The sequence below is a fragment of the Hydractinia symbiolongicarpus genome, chromosome 4 (genome assembly GCF_029227915.1).
Source record: "Hydractinia symbiolongicarpus strain clone_291-10 chromosome 4, HSymV2.1, whole genome shotgun sequence".
NCBI lineage: Eukaryota > Metazoa > Cnidaria > Hydrozoa > Anthoathecata > Hydractiniidae > Hydractinia > Hydractinia symbiolongicarpus.
In genome coordinates, this window is record NC_079878.1 from 6212813 (window position 1) to 6237971 (window position 25159).

At 33.2% G+C, this 25159-nt stretch overlaps 1 protein-coding gene across 3 annotated transcripts; it reads left to right on the top strand.

Moving 5' to 3' along the window:
• Positions 1–24724, top strand: LOC130640976 (myosin-IIIb-like). Of its 3 annotated transcripts, XM_057447598.1 has the most exons (43): positions 5–274; positions 2153–2353; positions 2477–2581; positions 3229–3328; positions 3402–3624; positions 9845–9910; positions 10013–10103; positions 10279–10373; positions 10698–10770; positions 10888–11109; positions 11568–11702; positions 11819–12084; positions 12313–12424; positions 12514–12643; positions 12817–12888; positions 12974–13038; positions 13342–13415; positions 13614–13839; positions 14163–14235; positions 14332–14420; positions 14825–14906; positions 15083–15121; positions 15317–15354; positions 15456–15521; positions 15668–15832; positions 15930–15970; positions 16571–16691; positions 16766–16847; positions 17619–17699; positions 17832–17912; positions 17994–18011; positions 18467–18511; positions 18696–18812; positions 19164–19250; positions 20174–20284; positions 20545–20651; positions 20982–21035; positions 21334–21371; positions 21464–21489; positions 21581–21656; positions 22105–22450; positions 22738–23400; positions 23606–24724. In XM_057447598.1, the coding sequence occupies exons 1-43, from the start codon at positions 185–187 to the stop codon at positions 23672–23674; spliced, it is 5061 nt and encodes a 1686-aa protein (XP_057303581.1). In that variant the 5' UTR covers positions 5–184; the 3' UTR covers positions 23675–24724. The 3 variants fall into 3 exon arrangements, with proteins under 3 accessions (XP_057303583.1, XP_057303582.1, XP_057303581.1); XM_057447599.1 differs by lacking the exon at positions 18467–18511 and having other exon boundaries at positions 3–274; XM_057447600.1 differs by lacking the exons at positions 18467–18511; positions 18696–18812; positions 19164–19250 and having other exon boundaries at positions 1–274.
• Positions 24725–25159: the final 435 nt, after the last annotated feature.

The window sequence follows — 25159 nt, forward strand, 5'->3', positions numbered from 1 at the left end:
AAATATAAGTAATGTATATATATATATATATCAATTGATATGTTATTTTTGTAAAGAATAAGAAATTATCTACGTTACTAAAGTATGACATTGCAAAAAAATCATGGGTATATTTTTGTGAATATCTTCACTTTTTCATTTAATAAAATGATTTATTCTTGGTAATTTTTTCTTGTTTGAAAACATGGATGGATCTGCCTTCGTTAATGGATTAGAAAATGTTAATTCAAAATGGGAACTTGTTGAAATTATTGGAGAAGGAACTTATGGAGAGGTTTGTTCATTTATTTTTTATAAACCTGTTTAGTAGCAAAATATCAAAATAACACAATGGTAGGTAATTGGTAGGTAATTTTATACTTGATTAAGCACCACCCCCCATCCTCCCCCTAATTCCCCTTAAAAATAAGTTCCCCTTTCTACAATCAAAAGGGGTGCTTTTATATTACAAGGATACATTTTAACATCGTTTTCTATCTCCTGTGGTATATGCTATGGATGGAAGTAACAACCTCAAGATGTTGTTTGATTTTACCAACATAAGTAGCATCGCAGCTACTGCACAAAAATTTATAAACAACACTGGAAGCAAGAATGACAGGTATTTGATCCTTGAACCTGAAAAGTGTTCCTAAGAGAAGACTTAAGAAGACCAAATTTTCCATTCTCCCTACTGACTAAAACATGCAAAAGCGCAAATGTTGTTTTTAAGTCTTTTCTTAAGTCATTCTAAAGTGAGGGTGTCCGAACATATAAATATCTCACCACTGACCGGAAAACGTATTGCTAAGCAACAAGACACTGCTGTAGGAGACCATATGATGGAGTGTGATCGCCTCGCTAATTTTAATGATTTTTCTATTGTTGTTAAGGAGGCACACAACTATATATTCGAAATAAAGGAGTCTTGTGATTTAAAGGGAGTAGCCACCTCTTAACAAGAACGTAATGAGCTCTCCATTATATTTATTTCAGTAAATTTTTTCAGGATTTTTTTATAGTTTTTGTTTTTTCTTATTGATCTTGAAACTTGTCTATATGTAGAAAAAACAGAATTGTGATTTCTCATACGTGATAATGGCTGCAGTATACAGCTGAAAGATGTCAAAAAACACACTAGTATTCAATTTGCAATTGGACTCGCACTAATATAATTAACTTTTCAAGAAAAAGCTTAGAGTAAAGATAGGTTTCCATACAACTGAGTTTTCCGCTAGTTTCCATACAACTGAGTTTTCCGCTAGTTTTACCACAAGCATGCACAATGAAGTAGAATGATCACTGACTCAAAGTAAAAATATGCTTCTGAGCTTCTCTCGAAAAGTTGAACTCATTTGACTGTTTTAGCACGTGTTTTTTCTCTCCAGCTTTTTAGCCAATGAAATTCAAGGAAATATAAACATTTGTGTGATCTATTATATTCAATATTTTTTTAGAAAAACAACAATATCTTCTGCACTTTTTTATCCACAAAATAACACAAGTGTTTAGTGTTAAGTAGAGCAGAGAGACATGTTCGCATTAAGTTTATGAACAAAAGTTATGCATTCTTAGATTCTTTTTAAATCTTCCTGACAACCACAAAAATGAACTATTTGTTGCCAGGACATTGGTAGTTAAATTTATAACCTAACAATAAATAATAACTTCAGCTAATTTCAAGTGTCTTGCACTATAGGGAAGAAATATGAAGTGAAATAATTTATGTAGTATTGATAACATGCTGTCACCATCAAAACAATAAAAGTTCATTTATATATTATAAACCAGAATGTTAAAGATAATATATATCTGGTCTTCAGCAAAATGATTGATCTCAATTCTTAAATTGCTCACTTACTTATCCTGTTATTTTTTTCGTTTTCTAATCACCTTTTTTTTCTTTCTTTTCATATTCTTTCTCTTTTTTAGCATTATTTTGCCTTTTTAAAGAGTTATTGTAATTAACATACTATAATTACCTAGGACAGTATTATAACCACTAAAATTTTTGTATTTTATTTATTCTAAAGAAGGCCTGTGACATGACCGAAACATATGGAAATAAAAAGCTGTTTTTACTGTGTTACGATATTATAATTGCCAAATTATCAAAAAACAAAATAATTTGTTTACAGCTAAATATATTAAATGATTTTTATATAAATTTAAGGTTTATCGTGGTGTCAATAAAAAGAAGGAACAAGCTGCTATAAAAGTTATTGAAAACTCTCCAAGTAAATATGAAGAAATACAGAATGAAATGTCCATTCTTAAACGCTTCAATAACCATAAAAATTTGGTTGGCTATTTTGGGACATACCTATACAGAAACCAGCGAGGATTACCAACACAAATCTGGTTGGTTATCGAGGTAAGGTGGCAGTGTAAAATGTTTATGTATTGTTTAATTTCTTGACTGAGTTCTTAAAACATTGTGAATTACGATTTCTAAACAAGATTTTAGTCTTTTTATATCTCATTATATTTATTTTAGTATTGTCAAGGAAGATCTGTTTCAGAATTGGCAAAAACAATTGTTCAAAATAGTCAAGGATTAAGTGAGAATGTAATCAAATACATTTTGCATCAGTCTCTTCAGGTGGATTTTTTATGTTCCATTATGTTTATTTGTATACGGTAATGATCCGATTAAGCGCCCAGCACTTATTAAGCGCCCCTTTGAATAAGCGCCCACCTGATCAAAGGTAGCGCTCAATCAAAAACTACCTTGAGAAATTGGGCGCGCGCTTATATTGAGAACTCTAGAAAGACTAAAGTTTATTTTCTTACATCTTTTGTTCAGTTTTATTTTGCAGGAAAAAAAACAGAATTAAAAATTACCACTGTTTTTAATATGTACAAAGTTATGAAAAATTTATAAGCGCCCAGCATTTTTTAAGCGCCCCCCTTGATTAAGCGATTTTCTTTAACATTGGCAAAAAAACTTAAGGTTGAAACCTGTTAATAAAAACACTTATATACCAGGCAAACAATTTTTTTATAACATGTTACTTGTAAAGCATTGCCTGGTAAAGAGAAATAAACTCAAAGTTATGTGATTAATTTCAAGTATGATGTATACATTCTAAATGTATGTTATAAACTGGCAATACATCGTTTATATTGTTAAAGTTGTTAAAATATCTTTAACATTAAACTTTGTTTTTAATTATGTTGCTTACTTTGCCTACAAAAGGACATACAATTATTAGAGATATATAAAAAGAATAATTTTTTTTGTACTAGGGTATCAGGTTTTTGCACAGCAACCATGTGATTCATCGTGATATCAAAGGTCCAAACATATTAATGACTATTAATGGACATGTCAAGTTAATTGACTATGGTAAGTTTTTTTAATTTTGATTTGCAACAAATTCCATTACAAACCCTGCTTTAACATTGTATGCTGTTCACAGGCATTTCAGCACATGTCCCAACAACTATGGCTCATAGGCATTCTTCTGTGGGTTCTCCATTTTGGATGGCACCAGAAGTTATTGCATGTGAGCAGCAATTGGACTATTCTTATGATAACCGATGTGATATTTGGAGTTTGGGGATAACAGCAATAGAATTGGCAGATGGTGACCCACCTTTAGCTGAAGAACATCCCATGAGAGCTTTGTTTAAAATACCAAGGTTTGTATGGTTAGAATTTGAATACTAAAATTTGCATTTTTAAAAAGCAACCTTGGTAAAAGTTGATATAAGTGGATATGTGTTTTTTTTTTTGTACCTTGGATAATGGTTTATACTTATCTATGCAAAATCCAATCTTTGCCTGATATTAAACCAAATAGCAATTCACTCTATTTTTATCAGTTTAGAGAAATATTCTAAGCAACGAGGTCAACTAAATACTAGGTAGAAAAGTACAGTTAAAACATGTGTTAATTATCTTGGTTCCTCAGTCCAAACACACATATTAATAAAGAAAATTGTATTATAAAATATCTTGTAACATACAACACCATTCACAATTTGTAAATTTGGGAAATGAGCAGGAGAGGTAACATGTCCTGCCCATAATCATCACATGATAATCATACAAAAATGCTTTGCCATGGCAAAGAGGTTTCTTACCAGAAGATTATGAATGTTTTGGTTGCTACTCACAATAGCACATCCTTGAAGACCATATATTGTAAGTGGTTCCGAAGGCATGACCCAAATTTCTTCATGCATGAATTTCATTTTCATTTTTTCTATATTCACGAGGTTCACTTTCACATCTAATTGATTTGTCTATTACTAATTTATTTATTTATCTATTTAATTATTTAATTATTTACTCTAGTACATGAAGGATATTTTGGTTCTCCTTCCTCTAATCATGATGAAATTTTCACTTCACTAAAAACACATTACTACATGTTGTATATCTGTATACCACAACGTGTTATCAAATAATTATGAGCTAAAAGTGGCATGCACAAGCCAGTCCATGTATTGGCTCTGCATGTGTTACCACATAATAATATCATGGTTCATAAATAGGTGTGCCTCACCATAATGATAATAAGTCATAATAATCTCAAGTAATAATAAAATACACAGGCCTTACACATGCATCTGTTAAAATGTGAAATATGTGACTAACCTGATAATCGTTGTAGCTCTGACTTGGGTTTAACACAACAATCAATAAACACAACAGCAACACAGCAGCAACGCAACGTTGTACCAATGTATCAAATCTGCACCAAACAGAACAAAAACCCCATCCAACACTATTGTAATTAGTTATACTGTCTAAACACAAACAGTAGGTTAACAATCTTCCCCACTTTTCTTCAATCTTTATGTACACTATTTACACATTCACAAATTGAGATTAATGGAGCTAACCACGCTGAAGGGTTCTCAATAGCCCCTCAGCAGATGCTCCTCTTTTCGTCAGACAATTTGTTTCTTGCTATCAATCCACTTTACATCTGTTATTTCTCCTCTGTCAATCATTTCTTTAAGTATAGACAAATCTATCCGTAGTCGCTTATCCACAACAGATTTGATCGAATGAACTGCTTCAAATAGTTGTTGACTGTCTGAATCAGAGTTTCTGCAGCCATTGTACTCTTTACTACTCTTTGCAGGCGCTTTGACTGCCACATAATGGGTGATAGATTTCCACAGTCGTCTTTCAGAAATATTATATATCCGCCTTGAGATCCTCCGTTTCTAAGGTTTGCAACGGATGCGTCATTGTAGACTTTAAGAGTCAAATTTTTCATAGTACTTTTGAACTGTAAAATAACATTTTCGTTTTTGGCTTTTACCAGAACTTTGTTGCCTTTCAATAAATCATCTATTGTGGCTTCCTTCACTGATGCTCCTAATTCACAGACTTCAAACATGATATCGGGTCTGGTCTGCCCACTTAACCAGCACAGCCGTCCTATTAAAGCTCTGAATTCCCTGATCTCATTTTCATTCAGTGGATAATTCTTCTTCCCCTTTCTTTCTTTTTCTATTTCAATAGGTTCAATTTCCTCAACATATGCATTTTAGTTGATTTGAATGGTAAAATAACTGTGCTGGTTCAAGCTTAATCCAAGATAACGAAATACAGTTGAACATTCAGATCCAACAAGAAACACTCTCCGTAAAGGTTCTATAATATTTTCGATGAAATCCTCATTCCTGCCCCAACAAAAATCATCAACATGTATGACCATTACTCCTGATAATTGTTGACCATGATGCCAGTAAAATATTGCAGGATCACTCTTGCTCACCGAGACATTAAGATTTATGAGCTCTTCTTTTACATGCAAATACCAACGGCGAGAAGCATCCACCAAACTATAAATCCATTTCTTAAGCTTCCACAAAGAATTTCCATTATCAGCTTCTTTTAGAGGTTTCAGGTAAACAGTTCTTTCAATTTCCTTTCCTTGTAAAAATGCAGATTTGATATCAATAAAATTGCACCTCCAATTATTGTGAGCAATGACGGTGAGTATCAAACGCAAACTTTCCTTCGAGCAAGTTGGGGAGTCTTTTAAAATGTCATTTTCTATCTCCTCGAAGCCCCGTGCAACTAATCTGGCTTTCATCCTTTTCTTCCCATTCAGTATTTTCTCAGTCACGACCCATCTCACAGACAATGCCTTTTGTCCATGGTTTTCAACATTTTCATAAACCTTGTTCTTTTTCCATTTTTCCAATGCTTCAATTTTAGCATTCAAGACGTCTGAATCTGCAAATTGCGAAAGAAGTACCTCTTCTGTGTTTATTGGCTGCCAACTTTCAATTTCCTCCCAATCGACACATGACAATAAATTACTATCTACATCTCGTATATTCAAATAGGATTTATATTTTCCAGTTGCTTTACCACCTCTTGATATAATTTCCACATCTTTAACTGTATCACAGTCCTTGAACTTACACTTTGCAAATGACTTAGCTTTGGGTTTACCGGAACCATCAAACCACTTTTGGTCTTGTGTGTCACTGTTTGTTACATCTAAGGAAAGTCGACTTATGCTACTAGTTAGATTATTTATATCATTAATTTCATCTGGTGCAACGTGTCTCTCCTTTCTAATGGCATCCCTTCTTTCTGGTTCATCACTTTGGAAGTTCTGCAAATCAATATCAGAATTTTCAGCACTGTCATCAATATCTCCATCACCTACTACTTCTTCATTTACAGGATTATCGGTGTCGGTTAAAGATATTATTGGTTTATTTCTGCAACTTTCAGCATCAATCAGAGAAAAACCTATCAATCAAGCATCAATCAGAGAAAAACCTGTGTCTCTTTGGATACGACAAGGGTGCACACGGACATACAAACTGCCATGTTTTATTAAAACCTGTTTGCCATCCCGTCCTATAACACTACCTGGGCCTTTCCAAGCATTGCTTGTGTTTCTTTTTGTAAAATACCTTGTCCCCAGTTTCAAATCTATCATCACCTAACGTTCTTGTTTGATGCCTTAATGCTCTTCTAACCTTTTCCGCTGATTCACTTTGTATGAATGCTTTTCGTGCAGCGTTCATAGCATTTAGATTTGTTGCAACAATCTCACTGGAAGTCTTTCCTTCTAAAGCTGGTAACTTCGTATTATCGCAGTTCGGAAGATTTGGGTTGAATCGAAAAACAAGTTGGTTCGGACTGTAGCCATTGACATTTTTCAGGGAATTTTTGGCGCTCACTGACCAGGTTACTGCCATGTCCAAATCGATTGTGACTTTATCCTCCATCATCTTGCTAACATTATAACCAAGAATAGCATTATGTCTTTCCACCAAACCATTGCTCCAAGGGCTTTCTGCAGCTGTTGTGCATATTCTGATGTTGGCATTTTCACACATCGATACAAAATCCTCATTTGCAAATTCTCTGCCGTTATCAATAAGAAATTTTTCAGCAGAACCGAATATGGAAATCCATATTTGAAAGATTCGTTTGATTATTTCTTCTTTCCTTTTTGTTTTGATGACGCACGAAGTACTGTAGCGAGTAAAATGGTCAACTAAATGCAAGATACAAACCTTTGGCGAATCTGACCATTCTTTCAGATCTAATGCTACTGTTTCATTGAATCGTCTTGCCATTGGAAAACCTACAATCGGGGTTGCCTTTGGCTTTTTGAATTTCAAACAAATTTGGCAGGAATGCTCAAGCTCATCAAGATGATTAAAGATCTCAACATCATTAATATTTGCTATCTATCAGCAACTGTTTTAGTCTTGAACTATTAGGATGACTGAATTGTCGATGAAGTTTGACTGCAGCAGCCTTCTTTTGCAGTGGCGTTTTCTGTTGTAAAACATTACATATAGCAAGTGCTTCTTCTTTAATGTCTCCTTCTTTGAACTTTCCAACTCTTCCAATTGGAATACAGTAATGACCACAGGAATTGAAAGAAACTGGTATATCTGTGTTGAAGAGAATTATGTTATTGTTGGCAAAGTCTATTCTAGTGTTTGCCTTTTTCATAGCTTCCTTGCTTAGCAATAAGGGTAATGGTATTTGTACCAAATCTGTGGATAACATCACGCTTCGTCCAGCAATTATTGTAGGTAAGGTGACATTTTTAACAGATGTCACATGTTTACCACTTCCAAACTTGAATATTGTTGCACTTTTTCTTTCAATCACAGACTTTAACTCTCCATCATTCAATGTGTTCAGATAACATTGCAACCAATCTTCGCCACAAACTGTTTTGGTACACCCAGAGTCAAGTATCGCCATGCTCAAAGTTTCTCCAACAAGATTTGTCATGCATTCTTCAATGAGGGTTACCTGAACTTCATCTAGTGCTTGTTTTGTTTTGTTTTCCTGTCCCTGACGTGTATCTGAGCATGACTTTGCCCAGTGAAAAACTGATCCACAGATAGCACATCTACTAGGCTCACCATTTCTATCTAATGGGTTCAATATTCTATTCCCATCTGCAAATTTTCGGGTATATGTTCTTCTGTTGTCTCTAAATCGACTTTGAGTTTTATTTTGTCTGTAGGTAGCTCCATAGTAAATGTCTTCAGTCTTCTCGATTTTGATATCATCACTACCTTGACCAGTCATAAAATTTGAAGGATCACTAAAAACCTTTTTTAGCTGCTCTTTGGCTTTGGTGTATTTTGGTTCTGTTAAAGTCGCTCTAAGTAGGTTAACAGTAGGTCCAAATTTTTGGCTGACATAGAAAGCCCAACATCCCCATCTGTCAAAAGGCGCATATGGCCATAGAATTAACCATTGCTCTCTTTACTGGGCAAATACCTTGTCAACTCGTGTAGCCAAATGGTTGTGCAAGGAAACTGTGCAACTAGAGCAACAGTGTAGCCCTATATATCGCTGCTTGTGTGATTATCAATCGACGAGTGGGTGTTGTGAGCCAATCCAAGGGCTTGATTGTCTGCCTGCAGTGCTTGACTAGTTTGTTACAGCTTGTTCAAGTAGTCTTATTCAGAGAGTGTCATCACGTTTCACAGCACATAGAAAAAAAAACATTGTTAGTCAAAGAAAATTGGATATAGTTCTATATACAATTTTCTTGGGTTATTTGGATATAGTTCATAGCCCTTACAGTTCTTTCTGGCTCAAAAGAATAGACTGATACATGCGCCTGTATTCATTGACTTAACTTATCAAGCGAGTCGAAGTAGAGGTCTAAGATCTGATGTTGACAAGCATGCAAGAGAGGCATTAATCACAGCAGATATAAGCCCATATGGCCACCATATGGGTTTACTGGATAAAAGGTGCCTTATTTTCCAATCGTATCCAAATTACCATACTAGGACTGATCCAGAGTGGTGCCTGTCATTCTGCAAGACAGCTAGAATGTTTACTGAAGTCACCACAATAAACATGAGCTAAATATTCATTTAGCTCCATTTCACTACACATGGTTTTATAAGAAACTATTATTAGTATTACTCATTGTATAATACAAATCTCCTCGTCAACCTTACTGTAGATTTTCAGTATTTACATTTAATTATATGTTGAATTCGTGACAACTAAGTGATCTTTGGTACTGTGTTTAGGCCTTTCCTCTTTTGCTTATCTTTCCATATACCTGTTATGCTATGATTTCCCTAGTTTAACATGATACATAATTTACAAGTATTCCGCTTTGATATATATTTGATATATTTTTGGAAACATCAAACACTGTCTAAATATGAATATATTTTCAGCATGGCATCATGAATATGAAGTGACATCAGAGTTGTTTAATTCCGTCAGCGTTTTAATTATGTATATTTTACGTATTTGAAACTTTAAATAGATCATTTACTAATGTTCTTTAAATATTAAGGTGTATGTTTAATTAATAGTATCAAATTTATATGCATGCTTATGATATTTTTTCACAATTTTTTTCCGTGTTTTCAGAAACCCTCCACCAACAGTTAAACAACCGAAAAAGTGGAGCCAAGAATATCTTAATTTCATTGCAAAGTAAGTTTTTATTCTTTTTGTTCTTTAATAAAAACATTTAACTCAGGAAATAGTTGTATGAAAAAATAGGATATTAACTTTTTTTTTGATTCTTTTTTTTAGAGCTGTTACAAAAGATTTTGAGGCTAGACCGAATGCTGAAGACTTGTCACATGATATTTTTTTTAAGGAATGCCATGATAATGAGACTGAGGTATTTCACTTTTATTTTTCCCCTCGACTTAACGTTCTAATTGTAAATTTTTTTTCAATGTTTTTTTCTTTATTTAACAAAAAATTTTTTTTGTTTTTTTTTTAAGTTTTAAACATCCTTCCATTCTCTAGCTATAGAAATTAGGATTGGTTCTTATTTTTTCTCAATTTTCTAGTTACGTAAGGAGTTGATGTCATTGATACATATTGTCATCAAACAATACGACAGTAGTACAATAAGTGATGTTGGTGCAAGAACGTTAAAAGCAAAGTAAAAAAGTTTTTCAAATATTTTATTTGTTTTCCTATTGTAATTGTTGCTGCTGTAAAATTGTCAGTGCACAAGTAATAGTTTAAACGCCTTTGGGGATTCCATCCTAACGGCTAGCTCTTTCCCCGTCTAACTGTAACTATGTTACATTCCTGTCAGAGATACGTATATATTTTGAGATACGTATTAAGTTTGCTGAAGTGGTCATTTGAACATGAAACCTTAGATTTACAAGCCGTATGTTCTACCACTACCACTATCTCCGCTAGTCAGTGTAAAATGATCTGTACTGAAATACTAAATGTATCCTTTTTATCTTTTTAGACAAAAGAACGCGAAAAAGAATCTAAAAATGCTTGAGGTAGATGATCTGGCAACGTTACCTCGGCTTACAGAGGTATGAAATTTTCATTGTTTTAGGTTTCTCTATATGTACAAAATACGGAGACTAAAGGTTATATTTATCTGGAAATATCTTGAAATGGTGTTGTATTTACACGTGTGTTTATTACAGGATACAATCCTCACATATTTGAGTGAAAGATACATGGCTGATCAAATTTACACATACATTGGTGAAATTTTGATTGCTATCAATCCATTCAAGGAGTTAAAGATATATGGTGATGGTGCATCGTTGTTGTATCAAGACACACAGAAAGAAAGTTTACCACCGCATATTTACATGGTGGCATGTTCATCGTATCAAGCAATGATACACAAACAACATGACCAAGTAATAGTTTATTTCTGTTCGCCTGTTCAGCATTGGTAATTTTTTGGTAGCATGCAGTCCTACTACTAAGTTGTTTGTATTTTGTAATGAAAAAATAATTCAAATAAAAAGTTAGGATGGTGTTCATAAAATATGCAGTCAAAAAGTTCAGTTTATTTTTAACAAGTACCACCTCTATTAAGTGCCTTTTTGTAAAATGTGGCCAACTTAAAAGGTGAAAATCTTAAAAAGAGACCTGTTCAACTATTCCCTTAATATATGTTTCTTCTGAAAAAGGTGTTTGCTAAATAGTTATATATTAGATATATCAGACACAAAATAAGAAATTAAAATAAATTTTAAGGTTAAGTAATATTTTAGATAGACATTTCTAAGTAATTCTTTAGGTATTTTTTTTGTTCTTTGAGATCTTCTTTTAAGAGGTTAAGAATTAAAAAATTGTGTTTTCCTCTCTTTAGTGTTGTGTTATTAGTGGAGAAAGTGGTAGTGGCAAAACTGTGTCAGCGAACTTTTTAGTGCATCAGTTTGCTTCTATTGGGAAATCAAATGGCTCAAGAATGATAAATAAAAGCCTTGTGGAAAAAATCCTGCAAGTAAGTTGTCGTCACATACAGAAGCATCTTCTTTTTAAACTTTATGTTGTTTTTAAACCACCATATGCTTTCAAGTCAGTTAATTCAAATCAATCAATCAATTCTGTTATTTTTAGGTGAATCCGTTACTTGAAGCATTTGGTAATGCACAAACAGTCATCAATCCAAATTCATCCAGATTTGGAAAGTTCTTAGAATTACATTTCACTCATGCAGGAGCCTTAGTTGGAGCAAAGTTGTCAGAATATTTGTTGGAAAAATCAAGAGTAGTATCGCAGCCTCGTGGAGAAAGAAATTTTCATGTTCTATACTATATGATAGCTGGTTTAGATTTTCATAAAAAACTGGAAGAATTTGAACTGAATACGAGCAGCACGCATAGGTTCATACACAAGACACTTGATTTAGTTTTTTTAATTTGACTAAATAATAGAACAAAATTGAGTAAAATGTCACAGAGAAATCCTTTTTTAAAATTTGAGTAATTAGAACACAAAATTTCGTTTCTATATATTAGTCTAAATTTAGTCTAAAATAAATTTTTCAGAGTTTTAAATTTAACTTGTACGACTTACAATGGACCATTAACCTAGGCGTCTTTCTACTTCAGGTATCTAAATACCGATGAATTATCCTTGGCTGAAGTGGCATGTACTTCAGAGATGCAGGTCAATTTTACTCTTGTGCAACAAGGTTTTGAAGTTCTTGGTTTCTTAAAAGAGGTTGGTTTACGTGTTATCTTCATAAAGTCATCCACACACTGTTTATATGTTTTTGTTTTTGTATTGAATAAAATAAAATCGTTATGCAGGAAATACAAAGCCTTTATTGTTTGTTGGCTGCTGTTATCCATCTTGGGGATATTGATTTTATGGTTGATGACATATCAGCACACGAAGGAGAGAAAGCAAAAGTGGTTAACATTCATACTCTCGAAATTGGTAAGAATATATTACTTTTGATTGGTTATTATTTTAGATGTGAACTCGCATGTTTTTTCTATTTTTTCTGTTTTTTTTTTTCTTTAATTGTGACCGATACTCTTCTTGATATTGTTTGTCACTAACAGTAGAACTGAAGACAATGAACTATCTATAGTAATATTTATGTTTAGTTGCGTCATTGCTTTGCATAAACAAGAATGACATCAACGAAGCATTATGTACTAACAGTTATGTAACTCGAGGTATGACTTTTTGTATGTGTGAATTAACGATCAGCATAAAAAAGTTCGATGACAAAAAGAAGACCATTTTTTGATCTGTTTTTAGGCGAAACCATTACAAGAAATAATAATGTTGAGCAAGCCATGGATTGTCGTGATGCTATGGCAAAGGTAAAGTTTATAAATGGCTGCCATAACTGTTTTCCGTTTATAATGGAAATATAAATTTAGTTTTAATGAATTTACCAGGACTCAGTAATTGAAAATCTTTTAGACAAATCTTTTAGGCATGATTATACAGTGGTGAGATTAGAATTACAATACAGCTTGAAAACTATCTTATATATTACAAAATTATAACTTTGTCTCTTTCTGATAATATTTGTGTTGCTAAAAATATGAAGTATAAGATCACTCGTCTCACTCATCATGTGCATCTAACTACTTACCTTTAATGCCTAATTTTTTCTGTAGGCTTTATATGGACGATTATTCAGTTGGATTGTGAAGAAAATTAATACTCTACTCAGAGCTGAGGACAAAACTCAGTATGAATTTAAGTTGATCTGCAAGCTTCATTAACTTCTTTGTTTTGTTGCATTTAATTGGTTTATTTTTTTGTTCTTCTTTGTTTGCAATATTCGCTTTAGTCTAATGCTAGAAGTGTGTCAAAATGATATGCGTGAAGATGGTATTGCTCATGGGTTTTTTTTGTTTGATCTGTACTCTCATTGTATTACCTTTAGAACATTACATAAAAAGATTGGCTTATTAGATATCTTCGGCTTTGAAAATTTCGCACAAAATTCATTCGAGCAGCTGTGTATCAACATAGCTAACGAACAACTTCAATTTTATTTTAACGAACATGTGTTTGTTTGGGAATATGAAGAGTATGCGATAGAGGAGATCAAATGTGGTGCAAGCATCGAATTTAGAAACAATAAGGATATTTTGGATTTGTTTCTGCAAGTAAGTTTAGCTATTTTGGTACATGCCTTCAACCAAAAATACGGACCAATTTCAATATAAACTGAAATAGGTCAGGCTTAATTGCTTTTAAACAGAAGAAGTTTATTTGCGTTTAATTGCATGCATTTAGTTATAGCGCAAAAAGCTCGCGAGTGTTTTTGGAGACAAAATTACACAATTTTTTCTTTCCACATTAGTGGATAACAAAAATAAAGCTGGAAAGTCTTGTTACTTTTTACTGTGGAATTCAAACTTTCAATGTGTCAATATAATAGACAGTATGGTCTGGGGTATTCAATCTGATCTTTTATTTTTTTAATTAGAAACCTGTTGGTATTTTGGCATTGCTTGATGAAGAAAGTCGATTTCCTAAAGCCTCTGATCTTACATTAGTTGGTAAGAAGTTGTTTCGTTGTTGTTATGCGAAATCAAGGTTTTAAACAAGCTAACCATATTTTAGTGCACATGCAAATCGTATACTTTCCTGTTTAGAAAAATTTCAAGACAATATACTATCAGAATACATGAAAACATCCAAAGAAACCAACACATATTTCTCTGTAACACATTATGCTGGCAAGGTTTGTTTCAACACTTATTTTTCTCTTTTTTCTTTCGCTTTTTTTTTTGACTCGATAATCAAACCTGCTATTAAGACCACCTATGTGAACAGCTACTTATCATAGACAATCACATTTGAGTTTCCCTCCCCTAATCTGTTTTTGGGTCATTTGCTAATCTATAACACAACTACCTGCCTAACCCAACCACCAACAAGATAAAAGACGGCCACCTGCCTTAAACGACCCTTTTTTTAGTCCACAGGGTGGTCGTCTTGTTTGGCTGTATTGCTTAAGTCTATATATTTTTTTTCTTTACAAGCTTGAGCCTCAAGCCTCATCTTACTGCTTAAAAGATCTTACTTTAACTATATTACTTTTACAGTTTAATTTTTTTACCATTGATTTCTTTAATTTTTTTGCAGGTGACGTATGATGCCACTGGCTTTCTAGAAAAAAACAGAGACACACTATCAACAGATATCATGCATGTACTGCATCAAAGTAGTAAGCATACAGACACATTATTTTCTTTCGTCACGAAATCAGTTAAAGCAAAAATTGTTAAAAATTTCTGATTGCTAAATTTTTCGTTTAAGGTGCAATCGAAAGTTTTAAGGCATTAAGTATAAAATTTCTATTACTACCATGGTATTTTTTCTAAATTATATTCTCTTTCTTAGCTGACAAGACAGTTTCGTCATTATTTCAAGATGTACCAGGTAAGTGTTCGATTTGTGATTGTAGATTCAAAATATATCAACTCTGTTACAAGTAATTATTTTTCCTAATATACTTGTTTACTGCAAGTTTCTCGTTGGAAGTGAAACATAGTTCACGTTGTCTGTTTCTCACAAAAAACATTGCAACTTGTTGTAACTAGCTATAAAATTTTATTTTATGGTTTTTGACTCTAGGATCCAATAGTCCGTTAGCAAGAGGTGGGAACAACCCGGTAAGATTGTGGTTTGTGATAAAATATTTTTTAATATTGTTGTTAATAGTGGCTTAAAGAAGTATGTTTTTACCTTCTCATCAATATTTTATATTTTTTAGGGTGATTCAAAATTTTCTTCTATTGCTACAAATCGTTTCCAGCAAACTGTGTCAACTCATTTTCGGGTATCTAAATTTGTTTGTTTGTTTTTGTTTATCTTGTTAGTTTAATTTGGTTGTTTTTGTCTACTGAGTAAATTTAAAATCTAAAACACTTGATCTACTTGCTTCCATTCCAACTTATGGTAACATCATTTTTTTTTATCTTTTAGCAATCTTTGAGATCACTTCTTTCAAAAGTAATCAAATCTGATCCACATTTTGTGAGGTGTTTACGACCAAATATTCAAAACAGTCCAAACATGCTCGACCAAGATAAAGTATTGGAACAATTGAGGAATACTGGAGTTCTGGAAACAACAAAAATCAGAAGACAGGTAAGTGGATTTCTTTAAATGGCTCCATGAATATCCATATCGTATTCTTTCTTTTGTTCGATTTGTAAATTAACATGCCCTGTGCTTAATTCTTTAGGGCTTTTCTGAGAGAATTCCATTCAGAGATTTTGTGAAAAGGTTTGTAGCATTTTGAGTCAAGATTTTATTTGTTTTAAGGCGTGTTTCTTATCATAAATATTAACTATTGTTTTGCACTTTTGTTTAATTCTTTCGTATAAAGTTTCTTCTAGTTTTGCGAATTTAACGGCTTTTAGGAATTTCGAACCCACAGAGTTAAAATCGTGTGAACTGATGTTCTCATTATTCCCGTATGTTTGTTCCGTATTTTCTGTACGTCGAAAAATACGTAGCTCACTTACCATGGAAAACAAAAGTAAAAATGTTGCTCATCTATGGTGACATATACTTCCATAAAAAAAACATAAGATTTCCAATCGTGAAATTAAATTTTCACGACAATTAACTAATTTTTCTAATTGCAAAATTAAATTTTAGAGATAAAAACTGTTTTGGCCTGTCGTGAAATTAAATACCCACAAAAATAAATTGATTTTGGTAATTCTAACAGACGAAATTGTTTCCTTAATCTTCCTGATATAAAAACGGATCCTTTATTTGTATAATTGAAATCGGTTTTCTACCGTACACAAGTTTTTTATGACAAGCGAAGAGCAAGATAAAGAATTGAAAACATTTTATTGTTTATTTTTTTAACAGATACAAGTTTCTCTTGCATGAAGAAACTACGAACGTTCCATACACAGCTGAAACATGCGCAAAATTGCTAAGGATAGCAGATATTGACGAAGATGAAACATGGGCTATGGGAAAAACAAAGGTACACAGCATGTATGATTTTATCACACATTTTTAGGTTGTCGTCAGTTTTGATTGACTTGGATTGTTTTTTAGGTATTTTTGAAATATTGGCATGCTGAACGACTGTCGAAGTGTTTTGAGAAATATCGTGGAAAAATACTTCAATGCCAAAGGGGTAATGTTTCTCTATCATTTTCCAAGTTTAGCGTTTCCTGCTGTATTCGCATACTAATATTTTTTAAATAATACTTTGCGTTTATGAATGATTTTTGGTATCAGCCCTTCAGTAAAAAGGATACTTTCAATCCAATCGTATATATTCCCATCTATCGTATATAATCGCATCTATCGTATATATAATTTTTAGCGTTTAAGACACCGGCGTTTTTCTAAATCTCTATAACACTTAAGAATTTTTGATTGGCTGTTGAAATAAAAGAAGATGTCCGCTGTATATGTTTTGGAATCTCATACAATGTAGGCGCTGCAGCCCAAAAGTAATTTCAGTGTGCATGCTCAGATATTAAGCGCTAGAAGATCCAGCCGTAGTTGCATGATAAAAAGACACAGGCACAAAGATTTGTTACGTTCGCTTGGAAAAACTACTTTAATTCAAACGGATTAAAGGTATAGATAAGACAAGAATTGCTTCGAATAAGAACTAATTTGCGCATCACTAACAGCCTGACAGTGAGCAGGATTCGATCCGCGGTACCCAGAACTGGAAGGCATAGACAAACCCACTACACTACGTGCGGTAATATGTTAGTGATGAACTCAGATAGTTTATCCGGATGGTGTGTATGTATAGGTGAATTTTTATCATGGCACATCCGTATTTCATTCTCAACAGACATGACAGGCGAATTTATTAGGTGTAAATCATGCTGAAGAACTGTTTTAAATGTCCCTTGTCCCCTAACAAATGTGTTTTATTTATAATTAGCAATCAGACTTTGGTTGATGAAAAAGAAAATTAAGAAGTACAGCATGTTTAGATATTACTGTGCCAGCAAAATACGAGCACGTGAGTAATGACGTCATGTTATATTTTTACGATAAAAAAATGACTAAAAATTGTCATTTTTTGGACTTAAAGTTAATTCGCAGTTGTTATTCTAGCTTCATAAATTCCACTAAAATGTGTTTGATTTTTTAGAATGGTTATGTTACTTTCATCGAAAACGCTACCTGCAGCTGCGAGATGAGCAAAGAAGAATGAAAACTGAAATTACTGGAGGTGATATATTTTTTTCTTTACGTAATTACTTTGCTCATTTTCACTCACATCTTATAACCATATGTTCGTTTGTTCTTTTAGAAATGCCAGATGGTGCAAGTAAGTCCTAATAAAATACTTTTCATATTTCTTTATTTATCTTAAATGCATCTATATACATTTAAATACATATTCGAATAGCTAGTCCAAGATATTAGCTTAAAGTTAGGAAGAAACAGTGAATCCTTATTAAGAAGAATGCTTGAAAGAAGGAGTCGCTTGTAACTTTCATTGTCACAAAAAATTGGAAGATTTTTGTATAATTTTTTGAGGATTTGCTGTATGCGTCAAAGTGTAGATGCAGTCTTTAAGATATCTTGTTGTTTACAGCGTATATAATATCTAAAATACTTCTTCTTACCAGCCTTTGAGTTGTATGGAGTATTTTCAATGTTTAATACATCTATAATGCTATTGGTATGTTCTTGGGGACTGTTGATAATGTCGTATTTCCACATACAAAACACAAATACATCGACTTTTAAATCTAACTGCAATATTTTTACTTATATCAGCTGCAGCATACATCGTTAAGTCGGTAGAACAAAGAAAGACGAAAGGTAAAAAAAGAAATGATCCGCCATATACAATTTGGCTTAATAAATTCCAAGTCACTATGCCGTTTTGTCATGATTCGTTCATGTATAACAAAGCAAGTTCACTACCTAACGCAAACACACATAGTAAACCTTCCGCCAACTATAAACTGTAATTTTTTTCACTTCAATCTTCCTGTCTTAATAGCCAAGGAGATATCCAAGAAAAAGAAAACAAAACCTGCAGACACGAATCCAGCTGCAGAAAAAAGATCGAGTAAACAGTCTTATGAACCGGATGAGATTTTCTCAGTTCGAAGGCCTGGTAAGATCGCAGTGTAACCTTACACATGCATACGCACCAGTGTCACATATTTCAACATCTAACTATCCTCAAGATATATAAATTCGTTATTACGCATTGTCAAATTTTAAAGTTTGGGAAACGCATTTGGTGAGGCTTCAATAAATTATTCAGATTTATATAAGTCACTTTATAATATAAAAAGCAGCTTTTAGCTTTCGAATAAAAGTGGTTATCGGGATTGAAAATATTCTCTCTTTGTGTTTACCAATCAGATATTTCAATCCAACTGAAGCTACTAATAACAAATCTAAAGTCATTCACACATATTCATCACATACACATTTTTAATGAGTTGCCCTGTTTCTATAGAAGAAAAAAATCAAAAACAGAAGAAAAAAACAAAAGTTGCAGCTGAAGTAAAAGAAGAAGAGTTATCGGAGAGTACGAGCAGTACAAGTATGTATATATATATAACAAGAACACGAATTATGCAAGCAAAGCAGATAACACATGTACAACAATATCCACATACAGAACACACTCATTATATATCTCGCCACAATATTATTTATGCGATATATACTTGATGAACATTGAGCGCATATAACCGTACGATACATATGTACAATTTATTTTAAGAAGTTTAATTTTTATGCTGTTATTTACTGTCTGTAGTGGCACATGCATCTATATTCAAAGCAGTATCACAAACCATACCAAATATCACTAAAATCCACCCTTAAAGCAAAGTGTGATTATTAAAAGGGGATTTGGCATCTAGCTATAACCGAACATATTGAAAGACTTATTTAAAGTTGCTTTCTACAGATAGTCAAAGTTACAGTGTTTGTTTGAGAATATTTTAATTCAGTAGTTGGGTCGATTTACATGTTTGTAACTAGATTTTCGCAGCATGTAGTTTAGGAGCGTGTAATTTAGCATGTTTCAGCCGTGTTGTTCCTACAGACCATGTTGTTAGTAAATCTTAATTAAATCCGAAATCCAACGAACAGCTTGAAAATATTTTTGCCTATATTTCCAACCGTTTTTTAGGTGAGTGAACTTAATTCATTTTAGTCGCTAAACCAGTCATTCGTGGCGAGTATAATATTCCACAGAACAGAGCAATAATACTACAAGTTCATTGGTTCTAAAGATTCCTGCCATCGACCAATTGAAAAGAAATTTTCTCATTCCTGCAGAAATTCTATTAGCGTAATAATTTCCTTGGAAACTTAACAGTTAACTAAGCTTGTTGATTATGGTATACTTTAAGTATAGTGATAGATAGTATATTTCGTGTTTTGAATTTTCAAATTTGGAAAGGCGCTTAATAGAAAAGCAAAAACACATGTCATAAGTTCTTACTGTATCTTTAGCTTTACGACAGTATTATCGTAACATGAAACGCGAAAAAATTGGTTACAATGATTACGACGACTTTTACGAGAGCGAGAGTGGGACACCAGTTACTCTTAAAAGAAAGATTGGTAAGTCACGTGTCTGTTGTGTCCAATGTGATTTTTAACTGCTAATCAGATATTTGCCTCAATGTGTGCCTGTCTGCATGATTAGGCTTCTTTTTCGTAGCTGCTTCCTTGAATGATATATAAATTTTATAGAAATCTATAGTCTTTGTGGATATGTATAAGTTTTATTTTATAAAATTGCTTTTAGAACTCAACTGCGGTCCACCATTTTTATTGTGTGGGAAGATCTTATATACCTGTGTATATATATATATTTTTAGGCGATTCGAGTATTGACGTTAATCGGGATGTAGAAATGATGAAGGCAAGCGATCCGGAAGGTCAAGCTGCTCTGGAAGAAACAAGAGCAATTATTCTTCTCTCACAAGTAAGACTGTTCTTTCTCTTTGTCGTGCATCACAAAATAGATGAAATATTTTAAATGCTTGACTTTGATAAATTGTGAAGGTTTTTGATACCATGGTCACCTCTGTTTAGATCTGACTGTGATTAGTCATGCGTTGACAACTAATACAAAAATCCGTAAACATAAATCCTAAATCTGAAATCCGAAAGTAACAATCGGATATTTAGAAAAAATAACATTTTTTGAATTTTGTCACTAAATTTTAACCTCTTAACAAACTTTTGTTTAAGACGGAAAACAATCTCAGTATCGTTCCTGATCTCAAATAAAATTCGTCTCTTTTCAATCTAGATTGATTTAGCTTCGAAGGAGGCGTTTGAAATGCTTAACAGAACAGCGTACCCGGTATGTAAAACGTTGAACTATTTTTAAAACGATTATTCACCAGATACATAACATTGGTACTGTGGTCAATAATGACCAATAACATTTGAGATAGAAGAAGGACATCAACCCCTTGACTACAGTCTTTTAAATTATCATAATTTCACCCCAAAGGGAAGAATTGATTTACATTTTTTTAATCTTTGGCTTGACTCGGCTTTGGGGTTCCACACTGGAAGCTCCACTACAAGGCTTACTAGTCGGTACACCGTTAAAAAATGTTTTGCAAAACATTTACTTGAGTTGTATTATCGCTTAGGTTATTCACCAAGTGCGTGCAAAAGCTGGACAAGGAAGGTATAATGGTGTTGTAGCTACTCTACCTGATGATTTATTTATTTTCTGTTGTATGCCAATTCAATATTGGTAATGTTTAAATTTTATTTTAGTGAACCGAGAATGAGAAATCAGAAATGTGAGTAGATATTCTAAAAAAACAAGATTAATTACAACTTAGAGAAACTTCAACTCTAGGGTGTGTGTTTAAACCTTTTTTGGTTATTTAGTGAATCACAAAGATAGAGTGATAGCTGTTGTGGACGGTTACGGTGATCCTTTGCAACCCAAATATCGATCAGCTAAGTAAGAAAAGTGTTTCAATCCTTACCGTATTATCTCTCTATTGTCTTCTTTTGGTAGAAACATTGACAGATATGAAAGTTAATGATAATCAAGCCAGCACAAAAAAAAATTACTTTGTATTCCACTTGTTACAATTTTCTGCAGGTCTAAGGAAGCGTTCACATTGGAAATAGGTACCTAAAAGTGGTCCCCTTTTTTACTTTCCCAATCATAAAATACCACGTTATAATTTTGAAAGTAATCACAAATCGGTAATTGTAAGGGTAGCCATTATGGTTTAGGCGTGGTCAGCTCTCCACAAGTTATGGCTAAACTTTTTAGAAAATGTTTACCTATCTCTGAAGATTTCACATTTTTAATGCAGGTTTTCCAATGCAAATGTAATTTGCACACTGTCTGCTTGTGCAAACAATTGATAAGTTTGTGTAGCCACGTTCAAATGTTTCAGATTACATGCAGCAGAGAAGGCGACGGCAGAAAAAGAAAAGAAGAATTCATATGCCAATGCTCCCATGTTGGGATTAGTGGAAAAGCCTTTGAGAGAGGAGAACGTAGAAAGTAAAGATAACGTTCCTAGAAAAAGCTATTCATCTCAAAGCACTTCCTCCAGTAGGCCGCAAAAAAAGACAACATTTTCCGAACCTTCAAAAAAGAAAACACAACCAAAACAACAACACAAGCCGCCTGCGAAACCACAAGTAAAAGCAAGTAAAAGCCCCACAAAACATAGCGCTGATCAATATTATCCATCAAGATCTGGAAATGCTGTAGCAACTAAGAGAGAAAGCGAATGGGTAGGTTTATATACTTTCCTTTTCTTTGTTTACCATCACGGTAGAATATTTCGCCATGTTTCGCTATTTTTTGGCTAAATATAATGTCGCAAAAATATAAGATCTAGCAAGATGTAAAATCTATAAACCCATGCAATTTTTTTCTTTTAAGTCTAACATAAAAGAAAACCAAAGTAAAAGATGGAGAACTTTGATTGTTTTCTTCTTAACCTCTTTGTTTTACATGCCAGTTCTTTAACATTTGTACTTTTTGCTGCATGAAAGTTATTTTTTTGTTCATCTTCCAGTTTTATCCATCGGCAACAAACCACAAAGTGTTACAAGAAAAAAAACTAATCGAAAATCGCATGCGCGACGATGATAATCGAGAAAAACGCGAGTATCGTTCCAACACGAAGTTTCAACATCCACTCCAGTTGAGTAACCCGTATCATCACGACACGCGCATCAAGAATAATGACTACAAACCTTACAATTATTTGCTAAACGACCGAACTGATCACAGTAAGGTTCTCGGCCATAGCATCAATCAGTCACCTGTCCATCGTGCGCTGTTACATCAGCGGCCGTACCAACAACCAGTGTCCAACGAAACCAATCAAAATATCCCAACTAAACATACAAATCATTGGAGTGAATCGTTGTATGACGTACCAAAAAAGAAAAAAATTGTCACTCCTTCGCATCAAAAGAAAAAAGCTTCGCCTCGTCATTCCAGAAATGATCTCTATGCTAACCCGAGACCTGTTGACAGGCATAAAAAACCGTACGTCAATTCAAGACCTGTAGAACAACATAACGTAGCTACAGCTAAACCGATGCCTCTGCCGGGCCTGGCTAGGAGAACGGAGGCTCCGTTTCCAACAGATGATCCATATATGTTTGAACCTTACCGTATTAACGTTCCAAAAAGTAAAAGGCCAATGGGATTTAATTATGGCTTGAATCAGGTAATTTTCTTTTTGTGTTTTTATTTTTCTACCTGTCTGTCTGTCTACCTGTCTGTCTTTCTACCCATTTGTCTGTCTGTCTACCTGTCTGTCTTTATGTCTACCTGTCTGTCTTTCTGTCTACCTGTCTTTCTGTCTGTCTGTTTGTCTACCTGTATTTTTGTTTGTTATCATTATTATGACAAAGAAATTTTTTATTTTTCAGGACAGCATGTTGCAGGATTTAAAGTTAAAAAGGACTGGTCGTCTTCAGCAATTACTTGTTACTGGATAAAAAAATCCCGCAAGGAATGCTCACACTTTTGTGCTTACTTGTAGGGATTGGTGAAATTAAATTAGGAGTGGAGACGTTGGGTAGGGGTCACAGGATAACCTGCAGTTGATTTTAGTACCAGACCTTAAATAGGGTGGTGGTAATTAAAGGGGAGAGAAAAGGTCTTTTTGAGAAAGAGATCCTAAGATAATCAAAAAATGAAACCTTTTTTAATTAGTCAAGGTGTCAGGAGGAGTGTAATTAATAGGATGGTTGGAATTTATCAAAAGAAATTGCAATATAACCCACGTACCCTACAACTATGCATTGAAAAGTGCGTTCAAAAAATTTTTTTGGAAATGCATTTATAAATTTACTTTTTTTATTAACTTATTAATACCAACTTTTTAGTGTTTTTGTTATAACAAACTTCTTTTTTGTATAATATAATACGCAATACTTCTTTCTCGCTACAGGCATGTTAAAAACCATTTAGCAGTTTAGATATCAAAATTAAATTGATGTATTCTTAAATTGTTAAGAATACATTAAATTGCCAACAAAATGAAAAACTTGTGTTTTCATGGAAAAATTTTATATTTACACCTGTAAATATATCCTAGATAGAATGCATAATATCTACTTTTTAAATATGTATATATTTACTTTTTTTAATGTATATTTTACCGAACACAATATACCGTAATGCTTCAATTAAATGCCGTGAGAAAAAAAAATGAGAAAAAGGTTTGTTCCCGAATAATCTTTTTTTGTGGTGTGACAGTTTATTGCGATATTTAAATTTAAACCAATAGCGTTATCTCAAAATTCAAGCTTGAAGCAGAGCGTTTGTTGGTTGGGAGAATTTAAATTAATGGAAACTTTTAATTGAAGCATTGCTGTGTTTTTGTTATCATTTTACAACGTCATTGACGGAATAAATTTTCACTGATGTTAACTTCAATTTTCTGGAAGTACAACATATACTTAATAATTTATGATAACTGACGCTTTTATGTTAATTGCTAACTGTGTATATATGTAAACAAAAATACAATTTTTTTCTCCAAATTGCTACTCTTCTTTAAATGTCATAGGTGATCTTAATTTGGTTGAGTAATAAGCACCAAATTACGCTCGTTGCTTTAGACAATGTGACGTCTTTCTAAGGTACTACTGCCAGCTTATTTTGCCTGGTAGTGACTTTAGCGTAAAAACAATGGCTGGTTGTGGCAACCTCGTGCCCAGGGCAATTTTTCGCATTTTTGATATCCGAGACGGCGCGATTGTCACAAAGAGAAAAATGCGCCTGAGAACGAGGTTGGTGTGTCCTGTCATTTTATCGAATTCACATTATGTGGAATAATCTCAGCTTTATTAGACTATCTATTCTGACCCAAAATTGAATGGAAAAGTCAGTGAAATATTAGAAATTTAATCAAAACGTTCAAGAATGTTAGGAAAATGAGGAGGTAATATTGGGTGGACATTCTGAAAAAAATACTC